The sequence below is a fragment of the Macaca mulatta genome, chromosome 5 (assembly GCF_049350105.2).
Source record: "Macaca mulatta isolate MMU2019108-1 chromosome 5, T2T-MMU8v2.0, whole genome shotgun sequence".
Classification (NCBI taxonomy): domain Eukaryota; kingdom Metazoa; phylum Chordata; class Mammalia; order Primates; family Cercopithecidae; genus Macaca; species Macaca mulatta.
In genome coordinates, this window is record NC_133410.1 from 176,669,443 (window position 1) to 176,691,556 (window position 22,114).

At 36.7% G+C, this 22,114-nt stretch overlaps 1 protein-coding gene and 1 long non-coding RNA gene across 3 annotated transcripts in view; one reads left to right on the forward strand and one right to left on the reverse strand.

Annotated features, from left to right (window-relative positions):
* ANXA10 (annexin A10) overlaps positions 1-22,114 on the forward strand; it is a 99,684-nt gene that overhangs the window by 67,120 nt on the left and 10,450 nt on the right. For both annotated transcript variants that reach the window (XM_028848871.2, XM_015139473.3), the window contains exons 4-6: positions 4,219-4,332; positions 5,872-5,962; positions 6,921-7,000. In XM_028848871.2, the coding sequence (XP_028704704.1) occupies positions 4,219-4,332; positions 5,872-5,962; positions 6,921-7,000 (285 nt within the window). The remainder of the gene's footprint in view (positions 1-4,218; positions 4,333-5,871; positions 5,963-6,920; positions 7,001-22,114) is intronic.
* LOC144340869 (uncharacterized) lies at positions 1,619-10,348 on the reverse strand. Its single transcript, XR_013417367.1, has 3 exons — positions 10,147-10,348; positions 6,898-7,036; positions 1,619-3,563 (listed from the first exon to the last, which is right to left on the reverse strand). It is a non-coding gene; the product is annotated as an uncharacterized LOC144340869 (long non-coding RNA).

Here is a 22,114-nt window from a genome sequence, read left to right on the forward strand (position 1 = left end):
GTAAGAGCAGACATCCTTGCCTTGTTCTCCATCTTACAGGATAAGCATTTAGTTTTTCACTGGTGTCCTCTCCCCTGTAGAAATTTTGTAAATGCCCTTTATCAGTTTGAGAAAGATTCCTTCTTTCTTTGCTAAGAATTTTTTTTATGATTGTGTGCTAAACATTCTCAAACTCTTTTGCTACATTATTTGGTTTAGATATGTGTCCTCTCCAAATCTCATGTTGAAATGTGACCTCCACTGCTGGAGGTGGGCCCCAAGGGGGGGTCATGGGAGCGGATTCCTCATGAAGAACTCTTTCCATCAGTAATGAATTCTCCTTAAAGAGCCTGGCAGCTCCTCCCTCCAGCTCTTGCTCCCCCTTTGCCTTCTGCCATGATTGTAAGCTTCTTGAGGCCTCACCAGAAGCAGATACTGTTGCCCTGCTTCTTGTACAGCTTGCAAAACCATGAGACAATTTTTTTTTTTTTTTGAGACGGGGTCTCGCTCTGTCCCCCAGGCTGAAGTGCAGTGGCCGGATCTCAGCTCACTGCAAACTCCCCCTCCCAGGTTCATGCCATTCTCCTGCCTCAGCCTCCCGAGTAGCTGGGACTATAGGCGCCCGCCACCTCGCCCGGCTAGTTTTTTTTATTTTTTAGTAGAGACGGGGTTTCACCGTGTTAGCCAGGATGGTCTCAATCTCCTGACCTCATGATCCGCCCGTCTCAGCCTCCCAAAGTGCTGGGATTACAGGCTTGAGCCACTACACCTGGCCTACCATGAGACAATTAAACCTCTTTGTAAATTACCCAGCCACAGGTTTTTCTTTATGGCAACACAAAGTGGACTAACACACTACTTCTATTGATATCATCATGTACCTTTTCTCCTTATACTGCTAAAATGGAAATTTACATTGATTAATATTCAAATGCAAACCAATCTTGCATTCCTGGAATAAACCCTACTTGCTCATTACGTGTCATTATTTTTATGTAGTACTAGATGTGCTTTATAAATATTTGAATACATATGTTTGTGTCTAGGTTTATAAGGGATATCAGTCTGCAACTTTCTTATGAAGTTTTTATTTTAATTTTTGTATTATGGCAATGCTGGCCAGATAAAGTAAATTGAGAAATCTATCATCCACTAATTTCTTCAAGATTTTGTGTAGGATTTACTTTTCTCCTTCCATAAGGGCTTGATAGATTACATCAGTGGTTCCACCTGGGTCTAGGGATAGGCGGGAGCATTAGCTACAAATTCAATTTATTTAATTAACATTGGGCAATCTAAATTTTCTTTTTATGCTTCAGCTATTTTGGTAATTTGTATTTGTCATGGAATTTGTCTATTTCAACTAAATTTTAAAATACAGTGGCATAAATTTGTTTATAATATTTTCATTTTAACCTTTAGTGTCTGTAGTATACATACACACAACTCTTACACTTTCAATATTGGTACTTTGTATTTTCTCTCTTCTTATAATGCTTTCATCTACTAAAAAAGAAAATCCACAGTATATGAAAGGTGTTGTTGGATTATGCCAAATAAAACGAAAATTAGGACTATTTTGTTGTTATTTCAATGTGGAATCTTTTACTTGAATTCTAGTATTGAACCACCTCAGAACTGAAGTATTGCATGATTTTAATAAAACTGAATATGCTTTACACACTTTAGTGAGAGATTATTTTAAACATCATTCAGATATCTTGGTAACCCTACAGAAAATGAATTGAGCATATATATATATTTTTTCCCTCAAATGTTATTTTAATTCAGGGATACATGTGCAGGATGTGCAGGTTTATTTCATAGGTAAACATATGCCACGATGGTTTGTTGCACCTGTCAACCTATAACCTAGATATTAAGCCCAGCATCCATTAGCTATTCTTCCTGATGCTCTCCTTCCCACCTTACCCCTGCTCCTGACAGGCCCCAGTGTGTGTTGTTCCCATCCATGTGTCCATGTGTTCTCATCATTCAGCTCCTACTTGTAAGTGAGAACACGCAGTGTTTGGTTTTCTGTTCCTGTGTTACTTTGCAGAGGATACTGGCTTCCAACGATCCATGTCCCTGCAAAGGACATAATCTCATGCCTTTTTAATGGCTGCATAGTATTCCATGGCATATATTTACCACATTTTCTTTATCCAGTGTATGATTGATGGGCATTTAGTCTGATTATACATTTTTGCTATTGTGAATAGTGCTGTAATGAACATATGCATGCGTGTATCTTTATAATATTAATATAATGGTTTTTATTCCTTTGGGCATATACCCAGTAATGGGATTGCTGGGTCAAATAGTATTTCTGCCTCTAGGTCTTTGAGGAATTGCCACACTGTCTTCCACAATGGTTGAACTGATGTACATGCCCAAAAAGAGTTTGAAAGTGTTCCATTTTCTCCACAACCTCACCAACATCTGTTGTTTCTTGACTTTTTAGTAATCACCATTCTGACTGGGGTGGGATATCTCACTGTGGTTTTGATTTGTTTTTCTCTAATAATCAGTGATGTTGAGCTTCTTTCCATGTATTTGTTGGCTGCATGTCTGTCTTCTTTTGAGAAGTGTCTGTTTATGTCTTTTGCCCACTTTTTAATGGGGTTGTTTGTTTCTTGTAAATTTGCTTAAGTTCTTTGCAGACTCACTCTGGTTATTAGACCTTTGTCAGATGGATAGATTACAAAAACTTCCCCCATTCTGTAGGCTGTCTGTTCACTCTGATGATAGTTTCTTTTGCTGTGCAGAAGCTCTTTAGTTTAATTATATTCCGTTTGTCAATTTTTTGCTTTTGTTGCAATTGATTTTGGAGTTTTCATCATGAAATATTTGCCTGTGCCTATGTCCTCAATGGTATTGCCTAGATTTTCTTCTAGGTTTTTTATAGTTTTGGGTTTTACATTTCAGTCTTTAATTCATCCTGAGTTAATTTTTGTATGCAGCATAAGGAAGGTGTCCAGTTTCAGTTTTCTGCATATAGCTAGACAGTTCTCCCAGCACCATTTATTAAATAGAGAATATTTTCCCCATTGCTTATTTTTGTCAGGTTTGTCAAAGATCAGATGGTTGTAGGTGTGTGGTCTTATTTCTAAGTTTTCTCTTCCATTTGTCTGTGTGTCTGTTCTTATACCAATATCATGCTGTTTTGATTACTGTAGCCTTGTATTATAGTTTGAAGTTGGGTAGTGTGATGCCTCCAGCTTTGTTCTTTTTGCTTAGGATTGACTTGGCTATTCAGGCTCTTTTTTTGGTCCCATATGAATTTTAAAATACTTGTTTTTTCTAATTCTGTGAAGAATGTTAATGGGAGTTTAATGGGGATAGCATTGAATCTATAAATTACTTTGAACAGTATGGCCATTTTCATGATATTGATTCTTCCTGTCCATGAACATGGAATGTTCTTCCATGTGTTTGTGTCATCTCTGATTTCTTTGAGCAGTGGTTTGTAGCTCTCCTTGAAAAGATCCTCCAATTCCTTTGTTAGCTGTATTCTGAGGTATTTTATTCCTTTTGTAGCAATTCTGAATTGGAGTTCATTCATGATTTGGCTCTTGGCTTGCCTGTTGTTGGTGTATAGGAAGAGCATATGTATTTTTAAATTCTGCTTTACATTTTTGAAATAAAATGCAAAATATTTTTGTCAGTTTTCATAGCACAAGCATTTAGCATGCATGTATTTCTCTTTAAGTGTTTGACTTTCAATATTTAAAATTATATTGCTTGTTATTTGAAGAAAGTTCTCAGACTACTTAATGAATTTACATAAGCTGTTTGGCAATAGTATAACCAGGGACTTCTGCTAAAAGAGACTATTGCAATGATAAAATAAAGTGCATATTTTCTTTAAGGACTAATGTTTCAGTAATTCCACAAGAAAACTAAAGACCCCAATTAAATGTTTTTAAGTTTAACTTTTACATATTTTCATAATGAGATCAAAAGAGGAGCTGGAGTTTGGGGTTGGAAAAAGAAAATCATTCTATGTTCAAATGACTGCAATGTGCATAAGCTATGTCATGCAGGGGTGAAATTAAATCAATAATTTTCAAGTTCGTCATCTCATGTAATGCATACATATACATGAGAATCAGACTTGTTATTCTGCTATTATTAAATGACATGGAAAAGAAAATATTTAAAAACTTTCTGCCATTATCTCATTTCTCTTGCAAATTTGGTGACATACAATAAAAATATGTACTTTTTCCTCCACAGGACCTGATTGGGGATTTGAAGGAGCAACTTTCAGATCACTTCAAAGATGTGATGGTTGGCCTCATGTACCCACCACCACTGTATGATGCTCATGAGCTCTGGCATGCCATGAAGGTAGTGATCTGATCCAAAAATATACCTGTAGCAAGTACAGGCCAGTATTTCAATTGTGATGCTCCTACATACTTATATGATCAAGGAGAGGGGAGGGAATATCTAAGCAACGATGTAACAATGGAAATGTTGTGGTCAAGGGAAGTGGCCTTGTTAGGAAGCTGGAGCCTCCCAGGCTCAGTGGCTGGGATCAACCTGTTCTTTTGTTGTACAGAGTCACAAACTTACTGAACCAGCCCCAAGGCTGACCTCCAACAAGGAAAAGGGAACAAGCCTCCAGGGCTATTCAGATTGGTCCCTGAGTATGTATTCCTATATTGAGGAGAATGTATTAAAAATGATGTGACTCTTGTTACATTATTTGTAAAAGTTTGATTAAGTCAAAAGAAGATATTGAATCAGGGACAATATATAGATGACATCTTTATATTTTCTTCATATGACCTGAAGCTCATTCTTTATAGAAACAGTTTTTTTTTTTTTTTCTCAAATGTATAAAAATTTTAATTCGGAAGAATTAGAATCAGTGTTTCTTAAAGGAAAGCCATTTCCATGAAATAAGTTGACTGTGGATTTTTTACAGATTTTGTTGGCTAGGGACAGGGAACAAAGAGGGCCTTGGCTTTACTTCTTTCCAAATGCAGATATTAAACACCTGCAGAACTGTTGAAATCATTCCAGTGTGATGCTTGCCAATGACCAGATTACCACAATCTGTGAACAATGTGTGACAGAAAAGAGGCAACAGGAAAAAATTAAAGGACATGGATTTTGGCCATCATATTTACTGATCCAAATAGGCATTGTACAAAAAGTATATGAATTTTAACTAATCGCTTTTAACAAACGTTGCATGTCAATTCCTACCTCTTGCAAAATTACATATCTAAAAATTATTTTAAAAATAAAGTTATATGTTGCTGTTTGATTAAACAAGTGTATCTTATCAATATTTCATAGAATGCTAAGGATTTCTGAGGCTTTCCTAAAAAAGGTGTGTTGTCTTTAGATCACTTTCACAGACCAATATGTGCATATGTCTGCAAGAGACCACAGAAAGCGTCCTTCGAAATATTTACGCAAATTGTACAAAATTCCACATCTAGAGAGGCAGCCACAGGTCCTTAAAATATTCTTGGCAAATTAGAAAACCTGTATGCTAATGTCAGCCTGCTAAAGAATTAATATTGCAGCAGCAAATGGAATATCAAATATCATTTCAACAGCAAATGGAAATGCTCAGTGCCATGAGCATTGCTTGACCATGTCTTCCTCTGCATTGTTTAGAAATGCTCATACTGTTGTATTCTAAATGAAGAAACAGAGTTTCCTTCAGATAATATTAATTCTTCAGGATGAAATAGGTAGTAAATGGCAAAGTTGGAACTAAGATTGTGCCTACCTTCATCCCAAACAACTTCCTTTCCCCTGCCACCTCTCAAAACACTGGAAATGCTGTATCCCTTTCATGTACAAAAGGTGCGCTATTACTCCCAGTAAGAATATCCTTACATTTATCTCTTTTTTTCCTTTCTCTAGGGAGTAGGCACTGATGAGAACTGCCTCATTGAAATACTAGCTTCAAGAACCAATGGAGAACTTTTCCAGATGCGAGAAGCCTACTGCTTGCGTAAGGAAATATACATATGTGAATGTATTTTACACATATATGAACTTTATAACACGTTGAATATTCCAGTTTCTGTATTTTGAAGAATTATCTAAGACATTCTTACATTTAACATAGGATTCACTGAGGACCAATTAACTCATGAGGTAAAATTGATTATTAGTGCACTAAAAATGAAACAGTTCCCTAGACAATCAAGCTAAGCAAATTTTCCAGGAAAATCATTACAAATCTCTATAAGGTGAATGTTTTCATTAAGACAGGAAAGTGCCCCACACTTGAATTCAGGGCGTATTTCATCTCTTACCCAGGAAAGACCCAGCATATAGAAAAAATAAAGTACAATAATGGCTCAGTGAATTCTACAAATACATCTGCTTCGCTTTACATAAATTTCACGTTCCTGTAATCTACCGCAAAAGCAGATTTTTATACGTTTCAAAAGTAGAAAGGGTAACTCTTTTCACTTTCAAAAAGGTATAATGCCTTAAGTTCCATTGCATTATGTACTCTGTGACACTGTGTGTCAAAAAAATGTTGCGGACAGTCATCTCTATTGCATTCAAACAAAAACAAGACTTTTCTGAAGGGAATGAAGTCAGAACTTTCATTAAAATGTTAAAACGAGATGAAGCACTTAGAAAATGTGTTGGGCTGGGCAGCAGTCTATGGAAATAGAATGCATAACACTGTATTTTGAGAATCAGAGAATGTGAAATGACTCTCGATCCTGTTTTTCAATTTTGGAATAAAGATTTTTAAAAAACAGTCCTATGCTTATGTTACCATTAGGTGACAGAATTCTTTGGCAGACAGTTTATTAACAAAGAAATGTCAACAGGTGGACTACATTTCCTGGACTTTGTACTCACAACTGGGAAATAACATTAACTTATTCAAAACACATTGATATATAGTTCCATAATAAATCATACCTTTAATGTGTTTCCTTATGCAGAATACAGCAATAACCTCCAAGAGGACATTTATTCAGAGACCTCGGGACACTTCAGAGATACTCTCATGAACTTGGTCCAGGTATAGCATTCCAAAATTTACACCACTTTGCACTCTCTAAGAAAATAGGTATATGTCATTGCAAAAAGAAAAGAACAGAAAACTCCAGTATATTACAGTTCAACAGTAAATTCTGTGTAGTAACATTTACTGAAGCCATGTTCAAAGTACTCAACTAGAAATTTAAGTTGTTAAAGACAAGTATGGATAATGCATCAGCTCTATTTTCAAAAAATTAAAAATATATTCTAAAGACATTATAAATATACATGTATGTATAACATATGTATAATTAATTATATTTTCTGAGAAAATTAAAAGATTAAAAATATTACAGTTAAAATTAATAATTCTAATTAGAAATAATGTCTTTCTTTTTTTTTTTTTTTGAGATAGTCTCGCTCTGTCGCCCAGGCTGGAGTACAGTGGCATGATCTCAGCTTGCTGCAACCTCCCCCTCCTGAGTTCAAGTGATTCTCCTGCCTCAGCCTCCCACGTAGCTGGGAGTCCAGGCACGTGCCACCACACCCAGATAATTTTTGTAGTTTTAGTAGAGATGGGGTTTTGCCATGTTGGCAAGGCTGGTCTCGAACTCCTGACTTCAGGTGATCTGCCTGCCTTAGCCTCCCAAGGTGCTACGATTACAGGTGTGAGCCACCATGCCCAGCCTTAGAAATAATTTCATTATTAAAACTGCTACATGAGTTTAGGGCACACTAACATTTCTGAGCTCCTACAATGTGCCTAGTACTGTGTGAGGAGATAAACAATTTTCTCATTTAATAATAAAACACTATAAATATTCTCATAAGTACTTCAGAAAAGAATAATCAAAATGTATAAAGTTCTAGCTCTATGATTGTCTAAAGAGCTAATAAGTAGAAATCCAGAATTTGGTTGAATGGTAGAGACTCTGAAAGCCAGCATATGATCTTCAATGCAGCCTATAAAAATTCTATGGTATTATACATTACCAAAAAGAAACATTAAGTTAAAAATAGATTTTATCATTTATGTTTCTGTACTGACTAAATGATATATATTTCCATTTAATGACTATTTCTTGAAAATATTCCACATATTAGCATTGTAATACAAACAATATTTTTAAAGATATAATTATCTCCTGTTTTATACATATTCTCCAATATACCTGCTATCCTATTTAACAAAGGCACTCAGGAATGCAAAGAGAGAGAATCAGTGTTCAGCTCTTAATTTCTAAAAGAGAAACTCGAAGGCCACAGTTGAGGAAAATGTCTTAAAAGCTGGAATTTTTGTTTGGTTTTGCATTTTGTATGCGTGTGTGTGTGTGTGCATGTGTGTGTGTTTGAAATGAAACAAGAGTTTCTAAACCCCCAAACCTTTCCTTTACACATCAAAGGCATAGTAGTTAGCAAAGAATTAGTAGACACCAAAGAATTTCACTAAAACCAAGAAGTCGATAGAATTTCGTACATGGGAACATGAAATTAGAAAAGAATACATGAAAGCCTTTTTAGTGGGAACAAAGCTGGAAGAGTAGGACCGAGGAGAGAGAAAGGTCTATAATCCAGGTGGAGGCAACTAGAGTGAGAATCCTGCCTAAAGCCCTCAGGAACCCAGAGCCCCACACTCTTAGGCGAGGAGTTACAATCACCAGATGAAAATACAAGATAGATCATTGTCTATTCTTTCTCCCTTTTCTCTGAACTACTCCAGTGTCAACTGTCTCCATGAATTCTCGGATTTGTTTTTAATCTAAACTTTTCTGTGGCTACTGTTGATAAACTCTGAGAAGTCCTTCCCTGTCCTTTATCCTGCTTGTCTTTATCTGAAGAGGTGCTTTGGAGAACAGACAGTCCTCAGTCCCTGAATTTTTATGGTCTGACTTATCTACTTCATGGTACCTTTCTACTTTATGATGGTGCAAAACTACTGCAATTTTCACATAATAGTTGATATTCCATAAATTATGTGAGATATGTAACACACTTTATTGTAAAATAGGCTTTATGTTAGATGATTTTGCCCAACTGTAGGCTGTTGCAAGTGTTCTGAGCGCATTTAAGGTAGGCTAGGCTAAGCTATGATGTTCAATAGGTTAGGTGTATTAAATGCATTTTTGACTTGGGATATTTTAATTTACAATGGATTTATCAGGATGTAACCCCATCATAAGTCTAGAAGCCTCTCTATATCCTTGAAGGTTGTACCACTTTCATAGCAGCTCAACTTTGGCAAATTTAGAGTCCTCATAGCATAAGTTATCAATGTTTCTTTAATCTGGGTTTGTAATGTCTTTGAAAATGAGGCTCTCTTAAAAACTTAGAAGAGTTGTGATCTACTTGCTTTTGGTTAGGTCCATTTACCACTTAACCGCATGCAAAGTTCTTTCCTAGATATATTTCTACAGTATGACTTTGCATCCCTGCTCCCTCATTTATGCCTTTTTTATTTTCACAACTCAAAAACATTTCCTTGAAGGATCTCTCAGAAAGTAAAACTGGCCGGGTATTACTAGAGGGCTGAGTCATAAAAGACCCTTACTTTTCAAAACCTCTTCAAGTCTCAGCTTACATTGCTTGGAATCAGTAAGTGGTTTCTCTTTCTAACTCTTCAAGGCACCAAATTTCTAAACTTTTTCTCTTCTCCCTTGTGTGTCTGCTTGCAAACTAGCCAGTTACTTACTGAGCTCATCTCTTTCTTGTAATAGATGACTAAAAGCATAAAGTAAATGCCATTTCTCAAGCTCACAGGAAGACCAGAACAGGTGCTACCAATCAGAGTGCATTTCCCTTCCAAGAAGTGATCCAGAGACTTGGTCTCTTTCCACCGTTACTACTGGCTTTTAAGTTTATCATGTCTGTCTTCAACCCAGGGAAGCAGAAAGAGAATAGAGGTTTCTTCATGGAAGTGTTTATGAGCCTTGTTGCAATGCATACCCATTTCTGCTCAAGTATCATTGGCTAAACCCTCATTCAAGTAGGCCTACTTAATATCAAGGGTAGTGAAGTTATTTGTCTTCAAGGAAGTTGAAATGAGTTTTACAATCTGTAATTAGTGTATTTCTACTTCTTTTTTTTTTTTTGAGACGGAATTTTGCTCTTGTCACCCAGGCTGGAGTGCAATGGTGAGATCTCGGCTCACTGCAACCTCTGCCTCCCAGGTTCAAGTGATTCTCCTACCTCAGCCTCCCGAGTAGCTGGGACTACAGACACGCGCCACCAAGCCCAGCTAATTTTTTTATTTTTAGTAGAGATGCGATTTCACCATGTTGGCCAGGATGGTCTCAGTCTCTTGACCTCTTGATCCTCCCACCTCGGCCTCCCAAAGTGCTAGGATTACAGGCGTGAGCCACCACGCCTTGCCAATCAGTGTATTTCAGAGCTGTGAAAGAGAATTGAACATTGCAACCAAGAAATACAAATGGGTAACAGAAGATGGTAAAGACATATTTGTCAATAAATAGAAAACTTTTGATGATGACTATATTAGGCCCAAATAGAATTTCTAAAAGGGAAGCATATATAAACAAAGGGAAAAAAAACACAAAATGCACTGCATTCCTTCTTAAATATACTTTAAAAAGGAAAATGTCTTTGTATTTGTATCCATGCTTTATGTTTTTGAACATGTCTTTACTGTGCCACCATTTCCAATAATCTTGTTCCTACTTTTAATCTCACTTTTAGAGTGATGTTTATTATATTATCAAAAAGGAAATAAAAATATATAAAGAGCAAAAATATGCAATTTTAATCTGAATACATCAGATTAAAACATTTTATTATATAAAATGTATAGAAATATGTTACATATATATCATATTTCTATATAATTAATCCTACCATTAATAATTCATTTCTAGGAGACAAATAAAAGGCCAAAGATGAGGCTATATTTTAATTTTTTATTCCTTCTGTTTTGTTTTTGCCATTAAGTATGTTTTAAAATATGAAGCTAAACATTTATCGATATAACATAGTTTTTCTTCTGCTAGAGTTTGCATGCGTCTGTCCCCCAAACTTCATGTTGAAATGTGAGCCCCAGTGCTGAAGGTGAGGTCCAGCTAGGAGTGTTTGGGTCATGAGGATGGAGCCCTCATGAAGAGCGTGATGCTGATTCTCATTGTAATGAGCAAGTTCTCACCCTATCAGTTCCCAGGAGAGCTGGTTGTTAATGAGAGCCTGGCATTTTCCTCCTCTTGCTCTTGCTTTCTATCCTCACCACGTGATCTCCGCACATGCCAGCTCCCCTTCACCTTCCATTACGAGTGGAAACAGCCTGAAACCCTCAGCATTAGCAGATGCTGCAGCCACGCTTCTTGTACAGCCTGCAGAGCTGTGACCCAAATAAACTCATTTTCTTTATAAATTGCTCAGCCTCAGAAATTCCTTTCTAGCAACACAAATGGACTAAGACAGAAAATTGTTCCAACAGAGAACAAAAGCAAATTTCAAAAATGCTAGTATGGAATGAAGTTAACAATTCCCCATCAGACCTGTCAAAGAATTTATTCTCCAAAGCCTTCTTCCACTCTATGAGAACTGCTCTCCTCTAAGCCTTTTATACACATTTCTATTATAGTCTTACCATGTGATATTGAATCTGTTTGCATATCCATCTTTCCCATTAGACTGAGTTCTCTATGCATAAAATCTAGCTTTATTCCAATTTGTAACTTATAACTAAGCTCTGCACATGATACATGGTAAGCAATTCATATTTTTTGGAAATAAATGGCAAGAAGGATAAATAGTTGAGAAAATCTGAGTGAATAAAACTCAATGCTGGATAAAGTAAAAGAAGAAGACTTCATATATGCTGTGTCTTTAACAGGATTCTGAAAAATTAGCATCACTTGCAAACATGAGAGGAGGAAGCAAGGGTGGTTCAGGGTAAGTAGACAGGTGCTGCTGGAGAATCTGCTGGCTCAAAGGGCTTTTGTTGAATAGGGCAAGTTTTTCTGATTAGAGAGCTGGTAGAGATGCTAGACAGAAGAGTTCCTGTAACCAGGAAAGAGCCATGGGGAAATTTTTGAGCAGAATGTGAGATGATCAGGAAGTTTTTTAAATTGCACATAATTTACCACTCATTTGTGGTGAGTACGTCACTTGTGACTTAAGAGAACTTGATTTGTTCAAGATAAAAACCAGTTTTCCTTCTTAGCATTTCTTTAATTTCTATAATCCCATTCCTCTTTTTGAGTTTGTATTGATCAAATCAATCAGACATACCCTGATTGGTATGTATATATGTACATATCTGTATATTTATGTACTAATAATGCAGTATATATGTACATTTACTAATAATACTATATATGCACATATATATGTACTATTATATGTGCATATATAGTATTATTAGTACAGTATATTATATTATTACTATATGCTGAAGAATACAAGAAACTATGAGAAAATTCACCAGAAGGAAAGGAACATATATTTAGGCAGGAAAAGGCTATTAAGAAGAATTTTATTTTATTGCTTAGAATCTCTTAATAGTCACATTTTAGCAATGAGTGCTGCTACATTGAATTCTTGGTGTCTTAGCTCCTGTCACAGAATGAACAGAAACAAAGAAACATTCAAGTAAGGAAGCATTCAAGTCAGGAAACAAGTGCAGAAAATTCCCCAATCAATCAGGAAAATAAACCCATACCATAGGCTGATTTCCCACAAAATTGCCAATTTTTAAATGTTTAAAGAGATTCCTAATTTCTATTCTACAAATATGTAAAAAAGATAACTTTATATTTCTGAAGTTAGTGTTATATCATTTCATGCCAAAAAGCTAAAGTTAATAATTGTTTCTACCCTGTCTAGAACTAGTCTGAATACAGAAAATAGTTAAAGAAAATGGTTCTTAATGATAACTTGTTCCTCTAAAATATCAGTGACAGTGTGCAAGTTTAAATTAATACTTATTTTCCCTTTTTTTCTTATTATTTATTTTGCTATTTTCCTCATTTGGAGTGGATTAACATGTTGAAACCCAGGGGATATAATTTCCTTTAATGTGTGCTTATTGTAATTAAAAATGTTTTAATATAATTTAAAACTTTGTAACATGTAAATTATATCTGAAATATAATTTCAATTAAATATTCAATTAAAGAATGAATATATATATATATATATATATATATATATATATATATATATATATATGCCAGTCTGGAATACAAACTTATAATTTAAACTAATAATGCCATTCATTGCTAAGCAATACAAATTCTAATCCTTTTTTATCCTTTGTGTGTGCATGTGTGTGTCTGTGTGTGTGCATACATGTATGCACTCAAGCCATTGTCAATTTTGCATTAGGAATAAAGCAATCTTCCACAAAAAAACTGCTGAGGAAGCTAAGTATTACCTTTCCCACATTGAAGAAAGACTGGTCATTTGGGCTGATCGGAGTCTTTCAAATCGTTCAGTTTCTATTCCCTCCCTCCCATAGGTGTTGATCCCAAGAACATTCCATCATTAACAGGCTGTATGCTGATCTCTATTTAAAAGGCAGCTTCCCAGGAAACCCAACTAGCAATGTCCCCTCTGTGTAGAGATGAGGAGACTTAAGCTTAGAGAGGGTAAGTGGTGTGCCTGACATTATTACAGGTCTACTTAATGAAAGGGCTGACAGAAATTAGTTGGAAAATGTGGCACATTACCAAGTAAACTCATTGACCCTTCAATTAAAAATTTCAATTTTATATCACATTTTAATTAATATCAAGAATTTGCTTTGTTGTGTTTGGTTTTGGTTTGGCTTAGTTTGATTTGGATTTCTGTGGTTTGTCTGCAAAGTTCATAAAACTCCCATGTCACCACCCTCAGTAAATCATCCTATTCTAAGATTTTCATCTGCAGGTTTATCCATGTCAGTGGAGAAAAGATAATTTGGTTTTTCATAGTACAAACTGAAGCTTCTGGTAAAATGTAGGTATAAGCTCATTTTAATTTGTAACAGAAGTTGAAGTCATTTGTAGAAAAATACATTTGCAATAATAATTACTATTTTAAAATAATCTCACTTGACAAGATGCCAATTGAATATTTTCTAACTTTTGCATTTTATAAGATTAATTTTAATTAAAAATTTTTTTCAAAATGTAATTTTACAATAATGTTGCTACAATAATATAAATTAAAGCAACAGTTTCCACTCAGAGATTCTTGGCACAGGTATTACCCCTAACAGAGTGAAGCCAACAGTTCCATTATAAACCATTATAAATCCTAACATCAAACAAGTTTTTATTTTTTTAATATCTACCTACAAATGTATTTCAATTCATTTAAGAAAAATGTGGCCGGGCACGCTGGCTCATGTCTGTAATCATGGCACTTTGGGAGGCCGAGGAGGGCGGATCACAAAGTCAGGAGTTCAAGACCAGCCTAGCCAATATGGTGAAACTCCATTTCTACTAAAAATACAAAACTTAGCTGGGCCTGGTGGTATGCGCCTGTATTCCCAGCTACTCGAGAGGCTGAGGCAGAAGAATTGCTTGAACCCAGGAGGTGGAGGTTGCAGTGAACCGAAATCAGGCCACTGTACTCCAGCCTGGGTGACAGAGCAAGACTCTGTCAAAAAAAAAAAAAAGTAAGCTGTTTAGTAGGAAGAAAATTATTTTCCTAAGGACTTCATTTAATTCCATTAGGACTACATCACAGCCAGATCCTGCTCTGTTCCCTCCCTCCCATAGGTGTTGATCCCAAGAACATTCCATCATTAACAGGCTATATGTTGATGTCTGTCTCAAAGTCAGCTTCCCAAGAAACCCAACTGGCAATATCCCCTCTGCTTAGAGATGAGAAGACTTAAGGTTAGAGAGGTTAAGTGGTGTGCCTGACATTACAGGTCTACTTAATGAAAGGGCTGACATGAAGTCAGGCCTAGATGCACTATACCTATGCTGTTGAATTGTATTGCTCCTACCTCCAACCCCATTTGGTTCCACTCCAATTCTACTTCTATTTGGTAAAATGTCAACGATCAAAACTCAAACCCTCTTAGCATTCTGCACCTCCTTAAAGGTTGAGCTGTTGAGCTATAAACCACCTAAAATAACTGACATCTAAGGATTAGGATCACAGTGTATTTTTATAAAGCAAGCATTCTTGTATTTCAGGGGAAAACACAAGTTCCGAAAATGAAACATGAGGGAAAATAAATCACAAGGGAAAAAATAATCAATGAATGGTGATTTTTTGGATATAATAGTGCAATCAATCAATTTTATTCTCAATTGTAGTTATTTTTTCCCTAAAATTAAACAATATGCTTTATTAATGATAGGGTGTGTACATGAGTATTTGTATATATAATAATATTTGAATAGATATACATATATTTTAAATATTTTATCACTGGTTTTTACCTAATTTGGATTCTGAATGTATAGGATGAACTATTACTTTTTTAAATACAACATCAACTTGAATTTTTAATTTGATTTTCCTATTTATATATTTCATTAAAATTTTCAAAAAACATAGCACTTGTAAATTTCTATGAATTACATGTATGAATAGCTCAGATTTCTATTGCTTCCACACACAACTTTATTTCCTAGATTTATCTTAATAGAAAAAGCTAATCCTGTATACTACAGACAGGACAGAATCACCATTTTATTGCTTGTGTTTTAAGCTTAGAGTTTTAGGCTTTTGGTTCCTAATAGGCATAAAGCTCTTCTCCAAACCATGATTCAGGACCCAAGACTCTTTTCAGTTTGTGGTTCCACCAAAAGTGTTACTTCTTAACTTTGATTTCCAGAATTGGAACATTAAATATATGTATGAGTATTTAACCTTGGAACAACTTTTAAGTATAGTAATATTTTCCTTTCAACATAGAATACCAAAAAGTGTGGGTGAATCAAGACTTACATTTCATAAGAAACCAAGGAAAATTAATAAAATTAATTAACTTTATTACTTTAACATTAATATATACTTATAAAGTTTCACAGTACATTTTCCTTAAAATGTAAAATACACAAAAATACAATAATACATATTTCATACAGATTATTTAACTCATAATAGAAAACAGAGGTAACAAACTATTAAAAAACTTAATATAATCTCCTTTAACAATAGTCTCTTTGAAAATCAGAAGTTCCATGATAATTTATACTGTTACTAAAATGTATGACTTCTCTTAGATTGTTAAATAGTTCAAAGATTTTCTATTGGCTTCTCATTTCTACATTAATGGCTCCTCAGTTTGAAACCACTGACTTAGGATTTCGATCAGTAAATTCAGAACATTGGGAAAGATGTAAAGTGAATAATGGGATCGTAAAAGTCCATCACTTCTCTTCATCATAGTCTGTGGTATACACCATTTTAGAGGGAATCCGTCTAGATATTTTACAAAAAGAAATGGATTTTCTTCCTGAAGGGAGGTGAAATTTGGAGCTGGTGAGTTCCTAGTGGATAACTGTGGGACACAGTGTAATCAAATCTCTCCCATCAGTTTTGTATCTTTGGATGTATCACTTAACCTTTTATGAGATTCAGGTTTTTACTCTGTAAATTAAAGGATATGAGCTCGTCCTTCTTTCAATTCCTTTCCAATACAAATATTCTCTAATTCTTTGGTTGTTATAATCAAGTCCTCTACCTCCCTATGCACCTTCACTTTTAGAATCAAAGGAAAGCTGACCCACGGTTTTCATATTTTTAATGTCACTAAAATTCAGACACACCCAGTTTTTTGAATTAATAGAGACTGGAGTAATTGGAGCATAGGAGCCTTAGGATTTTATGAAATGGCTAGTGTTAAAAATCATTGTCATATTTTCCAGAAGAGAAGATCTTTTACTTTATCTATAAAGTGTTTCCTGACAGGATGATTTCTAATAAGGAAACAACTGAACTGGAACACATTCTTCTTGAAAACTAATGCCAATTATTAAACTGGCTCACAATGCTTCCTGCATGCTTTTATTACACAGATTTATGAAAGATCTAAATATCTGTCAAATAATGAAAAATTAGTCACTTAGACATTAATTAATCAATATGTGCAAATCACACTGGAAATGATAAATGTTTTCAGGAAGAGAGAGAATGGAAACTACCCAATTGGATACTTACTCCTTACCTTGGCTTTCAGGATTCTCCTTTGACAGTTTGTTGAACTCGTACAATGAGGCCTTCTGGGAGTGTTATTGCCGACAGCTTTCAATAATCATCTGTAATCAATTTATCGCCTCCAAATATTTTCACTCACATCTTATTTATTTTAATTTCTTCCCTTCCCATGTTTATCATGCCCTTAAACTAAATTCTGTACTCATTGATGCCATTTTCTGGTATTTACATCAATTAAACATACCACGTGGCCATCTCAGGCCCTTTACATGACAAAGCCAGCTTGACTCTGCCTTTGTCAAAGCCAAATCACAATCTGACTTATTCACATTGTTTAAATCCACCAGTGTGCTTAAAGTGCTCTTGGCAATTAGCTGCATAGGAAAATAAACAGATAAGCACCATTTCAGGTTAAATATCCAAAACAATTATCTTTCCACACAATATTTCAGATATGTAAAGTTGCAGAAAATTCTTAAATATTTCTCACAAACTTTGCAAGGGCGGAGCTTACTTAGCTATAAAGGCTGAAGGTCACTAAGAAAATATCAATAATCCAGAAAATCTTCCCACATCCACTGATGTATCTTTGAAGTCTGCTATCTAAAGTTATTTCTTTACTTTTCCAACTAACATTTCTTGAGTGCCTACCATGTGCCAATCATGATTTTAGATAATTGGGAATGATTGGTGAACAGAAGAGACAAAGATCCCAGCCCTTAAGATGTTTACATTCTAGCAAGAGAATATGGACAATTAAACATAAATTTAATAAATAGGTGCATTATATAAAATATTAGAAGGTTGATGAAAGATATGGCAGAACAGAGTAACAGGGAGACATATTGTAGGGCTGAGCATAATGGGTAGGTTGCCATTTGTTTTTCTTTTTTTTGAGGCAGAGTTTTGCTCTTGTCACCCAGGCTGGAGTGCAATGGCACAATCTCGGCTCACTGCAACCTCCACCTCCTGGGTTCAAGCAATTCTCCTGCCTCAGCCTTCCAAGTAGCTGGGATTACAGGTGCCTGCCACCAGGCCTGGCTAATTTTTGTATTTTTAGTAGAGATGGGGCTTCACCATGTTGGCCAGGCTGGTCTTGAACTCCTGACCTGATGATGTCCACCCACTTCAGCCTCCCAAAGTGTTGGGATTACAGGCATGAGCCGTTGTGCCCCTCCTGCCATATTATATAGGTTGGTCAGTGTAGGCCTCATTGAGAAGATGAGATTTGAGCAAAAATATGGATAAAAGAATGAGTTAACAAATAAATCAATGTGATAGGACGTTCCAAGTAAAGAGTATAGCTAGAGAAAAATGTAAGGTTAGAAAAAGCTAATGGGTAGCAAGAAGGCCAGTTGGTGGCCTCTGAGCAAGCAAAGGAAACCTACTATAATAGTAAGTGAATTCAGAGAAGTAGCACGTGGTAAGATTATGTCAAATCCTGAAGCCATTTGAAGGACTTTGGCTTTTCCTTTGAGTGAAATGGATATGAGGTAAGTCATTGCTGGGTCTTTAGTGAAGGAATGTGGTCTTATACTTTAAAATATTCACAATAGCTGCTATGCTGAGAAAAGACTACAGGGAGACAAAGGTAGAAACAGAAGCCTGTAAGGAGGCTGCTTCAGCAGTAAAGCTACCCGTAATATTAACGTGGACCCATACGAGAGCATTGGCAGTGGTGGTAAGTTCCCAGTTTCTGGATGTATTTTAAATAGCAGCAGGAGACAGATAAATCTTTAGGCAGATAGGGGCGGTGAAACCCAACCTTCACACCAAACACAGTTTAAAGCCGAAAACCCATCTACAAGTCTCAGAAAAATCCACAGACCGGATTGAAAACCACTCTTCCCATGTGAGGTGCTTTCCTCTGGTTGATCCCCACCCTTCACCTATTTTACACATTCCTACCCTTCCCTAATTGGTTTTTGATCCTGTTGTGCCCATCTTTGAGTGGTGCATCTTTTTAGCCTTTTTTACATACTAACAAACCAATCAGCACATATGCCCCCGTTCTGAGCCTATAAAAACCCTGGACTCAGCCAGACCAGGGGACTGTCCGCTTTTGGGTGGTGGGGGGGGGAACTACCTGACTTTGGGTAAGGGGGCTGCCCAGCTTGGGTCTCCTTTTCTGCTGAGAGCTGTTTCTTCACTCAACAAGACTCTTCGCCTTGTTCACCACTGGCTGTCAGTGTAACCTCATTCTCCTTGGATGTGGGGCAAGAACTTGGGACCTGCCAAACAGCGAGTGGGAATAGAGCTGCAGCCCTGTAGCACTGCCTTCCCACTCACCAAGCAAGGCAAGAAGGAGCTGCTTGGCTGCACATGCCCCCTTAAGTCAGGCTGCGGATGGTGGAACTAAAATAGCTCACACCCGCCATTTACCAGGCATCTGTAAGTTTTCAGGCACCACCACGTCCACTTCATCTGGACACTGGAGTCACTTGTGACGTGCCTGGTCCAGCCACAAGCCCCACATGGAGCCTGCACCTGTGCCAGCGATTGAAGCAGCCAGCTGCACCCCATGCTTGCTCACTCACACACCCCCTCACTCTGTGGGCTGAGTGTGCAGTCACAGCGGCCATGGGATCCAGGCCAGGTTGCATATCAAACACAGCCCAATAGGCTGAATGGGCAGGGTACCTCCTGCCACAAGCCCAGGGCGAGCAAGGCCCAGGCAGGAGCATTGCCAGCCACGGAGGCCTCCAACTGGCAAAATGCACAGAAAAAAATGCTGTGTCATTTTGAAGGCAGTGTCTATATTATTTCCTGAGGAATTGGATGTGGGCTATGAAAAGGCCGAAGAAAAGGGAATCAAATGTGACTCTCAGTTTCTTAGTCTGAGCAACAGAAAGGATGAAGTGCAGTGTGGAAGACGGACTGTAGAAAGAGTTTGAGGTGGAGGGAGTCAAGGCATTGGATTTTCAACATGCTAAACCTGATATGTATATTAGAAAATCAAGTGGAGATGCTGACTTCGCAATTGGAATGTACATACCTGAAGTTCAGATGACAGATCTTTGCTAGAGATGTAAATAAATAAATGGGTAAGATAAATGGGTATCATTACAATATAGATGAAATTTAAAGCCACCTGAGTAGACAACATTATCAAGAGAAGAAATGTAAATACAGACAAAAAGATGATCAAAGACTGACTACCTGGACCTTCCAAAAGTAAGAGATTGAAAAGAAGAGAAACCAGTTCACAAGACTGAGGAGTAACCAGTAAAATAAAATAGATTGCAGGATCCTGGAAGCCAAGTGATGAAAGTATAGCAAGAAGAAGAGAGTGGCAATTATACCAAACCCTACTGATAGATTAAATAAGATGAAGACTAAGAATGACCACAAATGTATGTTATTAAATAAATGGCATAAAGTCACAGAAGATATAGCACATTGTTTTCAATTGTTTGTTACTTGGTATAAATTAAAATCATAGAGAATTTGAAAGGGAGCCAGAGCATATTGTGTAAAAATAGTAAGTTATTTAGGCTAAGGGAAGAGTATGAAAACCAGACCTCAGAGTCAGAAATGCCACTGAAATTTAATAAACATTCTTCTCTAACAATCAGACCTTGGGCAATTCACTTAATATCTCTAATTTTTGTCTCCAAAATATGAGGTGGAACTTTTAAGGTACCTGTACCTCAACATTTCCATGATTTGAAAATAACACCCAGAGTCCTACCACTCAATAACATTATTCACTCCTTTAATTTAATACACAGATTTCAAATTAAGAATTGCATATGTGCAGCCTTAGTCTCTTGGTATTTTAAGCAAAGGAAATTGAAGAAGAAATGTGACTGACAAACTCATGCCTATTTCCCATCAGTTGTTTACCTTTAGGGCACATACAACTTTAGAGTTATGATTAAACATTAAATGTTCCAGGGCTACACATTTACTCACAAATGGTAGCTTTCTTATTTCTTTGTGAATAAATTGCACTTTCTCATATGCCTCTAGCTTTTTGTTATCAAGAAAAAAAGCCCTAATATTTAAAGTGGCAAATTTAATCTCTGTAATACTTCGAATAGTGAATGTGGGTGCATGTTCAATCTCATTCCTACTTTTATTGGGTTAAGTATCTGACTCTCAGATTTTGGCCATCCTCCTCCTTTCTCTCTAAGAAGGTAATTGGTAGAGAGGTGTGTGTGTGGTTAATGAAATATCTTGGGAACAGGAAGGTCACTGTGTCCTTAGATCAAGATATTGCCCACATTTTTGCCAGTCTTGACTATGGAATAGCAATTCTTGGCAATGCTGGACAAGAACATATGAGGTGTCAATGACAAGCATATGAGCATTTATCAGTGTTAGCTGCCAAGATAAGCCACTGATTTAATTTATGATCTTTTCTCTGTCTCACTTTGGTCAGAGCCAAACTGACCAGTTTGGTCAGAGTAACCTTTCAGGATGATTTAGCCTCACCTTTACTCTCACGGGAGCTGGAGACTCCCCCAAAGGTCTAGCTGTGTCTCCCACACAGTTCAAGTCAATGTGGTCTATCCTATAGCCCTTGACTGCTGAAACACTGTCCCTGCCATGGTCATAAACTCAATCTGGCAAGCTTCCCCACAGGTTCTCAGCTAGATTGCAAGTTCCTCCACATGTAAGAAATTTGGGATCCCATTCATACTACTTAGGGATTGAGGTTTATTCAAGGAAGTTGTGTTCAAGACCTCCCTGTGCCCAATCTTGCTGTCTCACTGGGTTCACTGCACTGTGGCTGTTTCTAGTGTCCTAAAAGATGATAGAGCTAGGCACAGTGGCTTATGCCTGTCACCCCAACATTTTGAGAGGCTGACACAGAAGAAGCGCTTGAGGCCAGGAGTTCAAGACCAGCCCACCTTGTCAATATGGTGAGATCCCCTTTCTGAGAAAAAAATTAGCCAATCATGGTGGTACATGCCTGTGGTCCAAGCTACCCGGGAGGCTGAGGCAGGAGGATTGCTTGAGTCCAGGAGGTTGAGATTACAGTGAACTATGATCATGCCACTGCATTCTAACCTGTGCAATGCAGCAAGGCCCTGTCTCA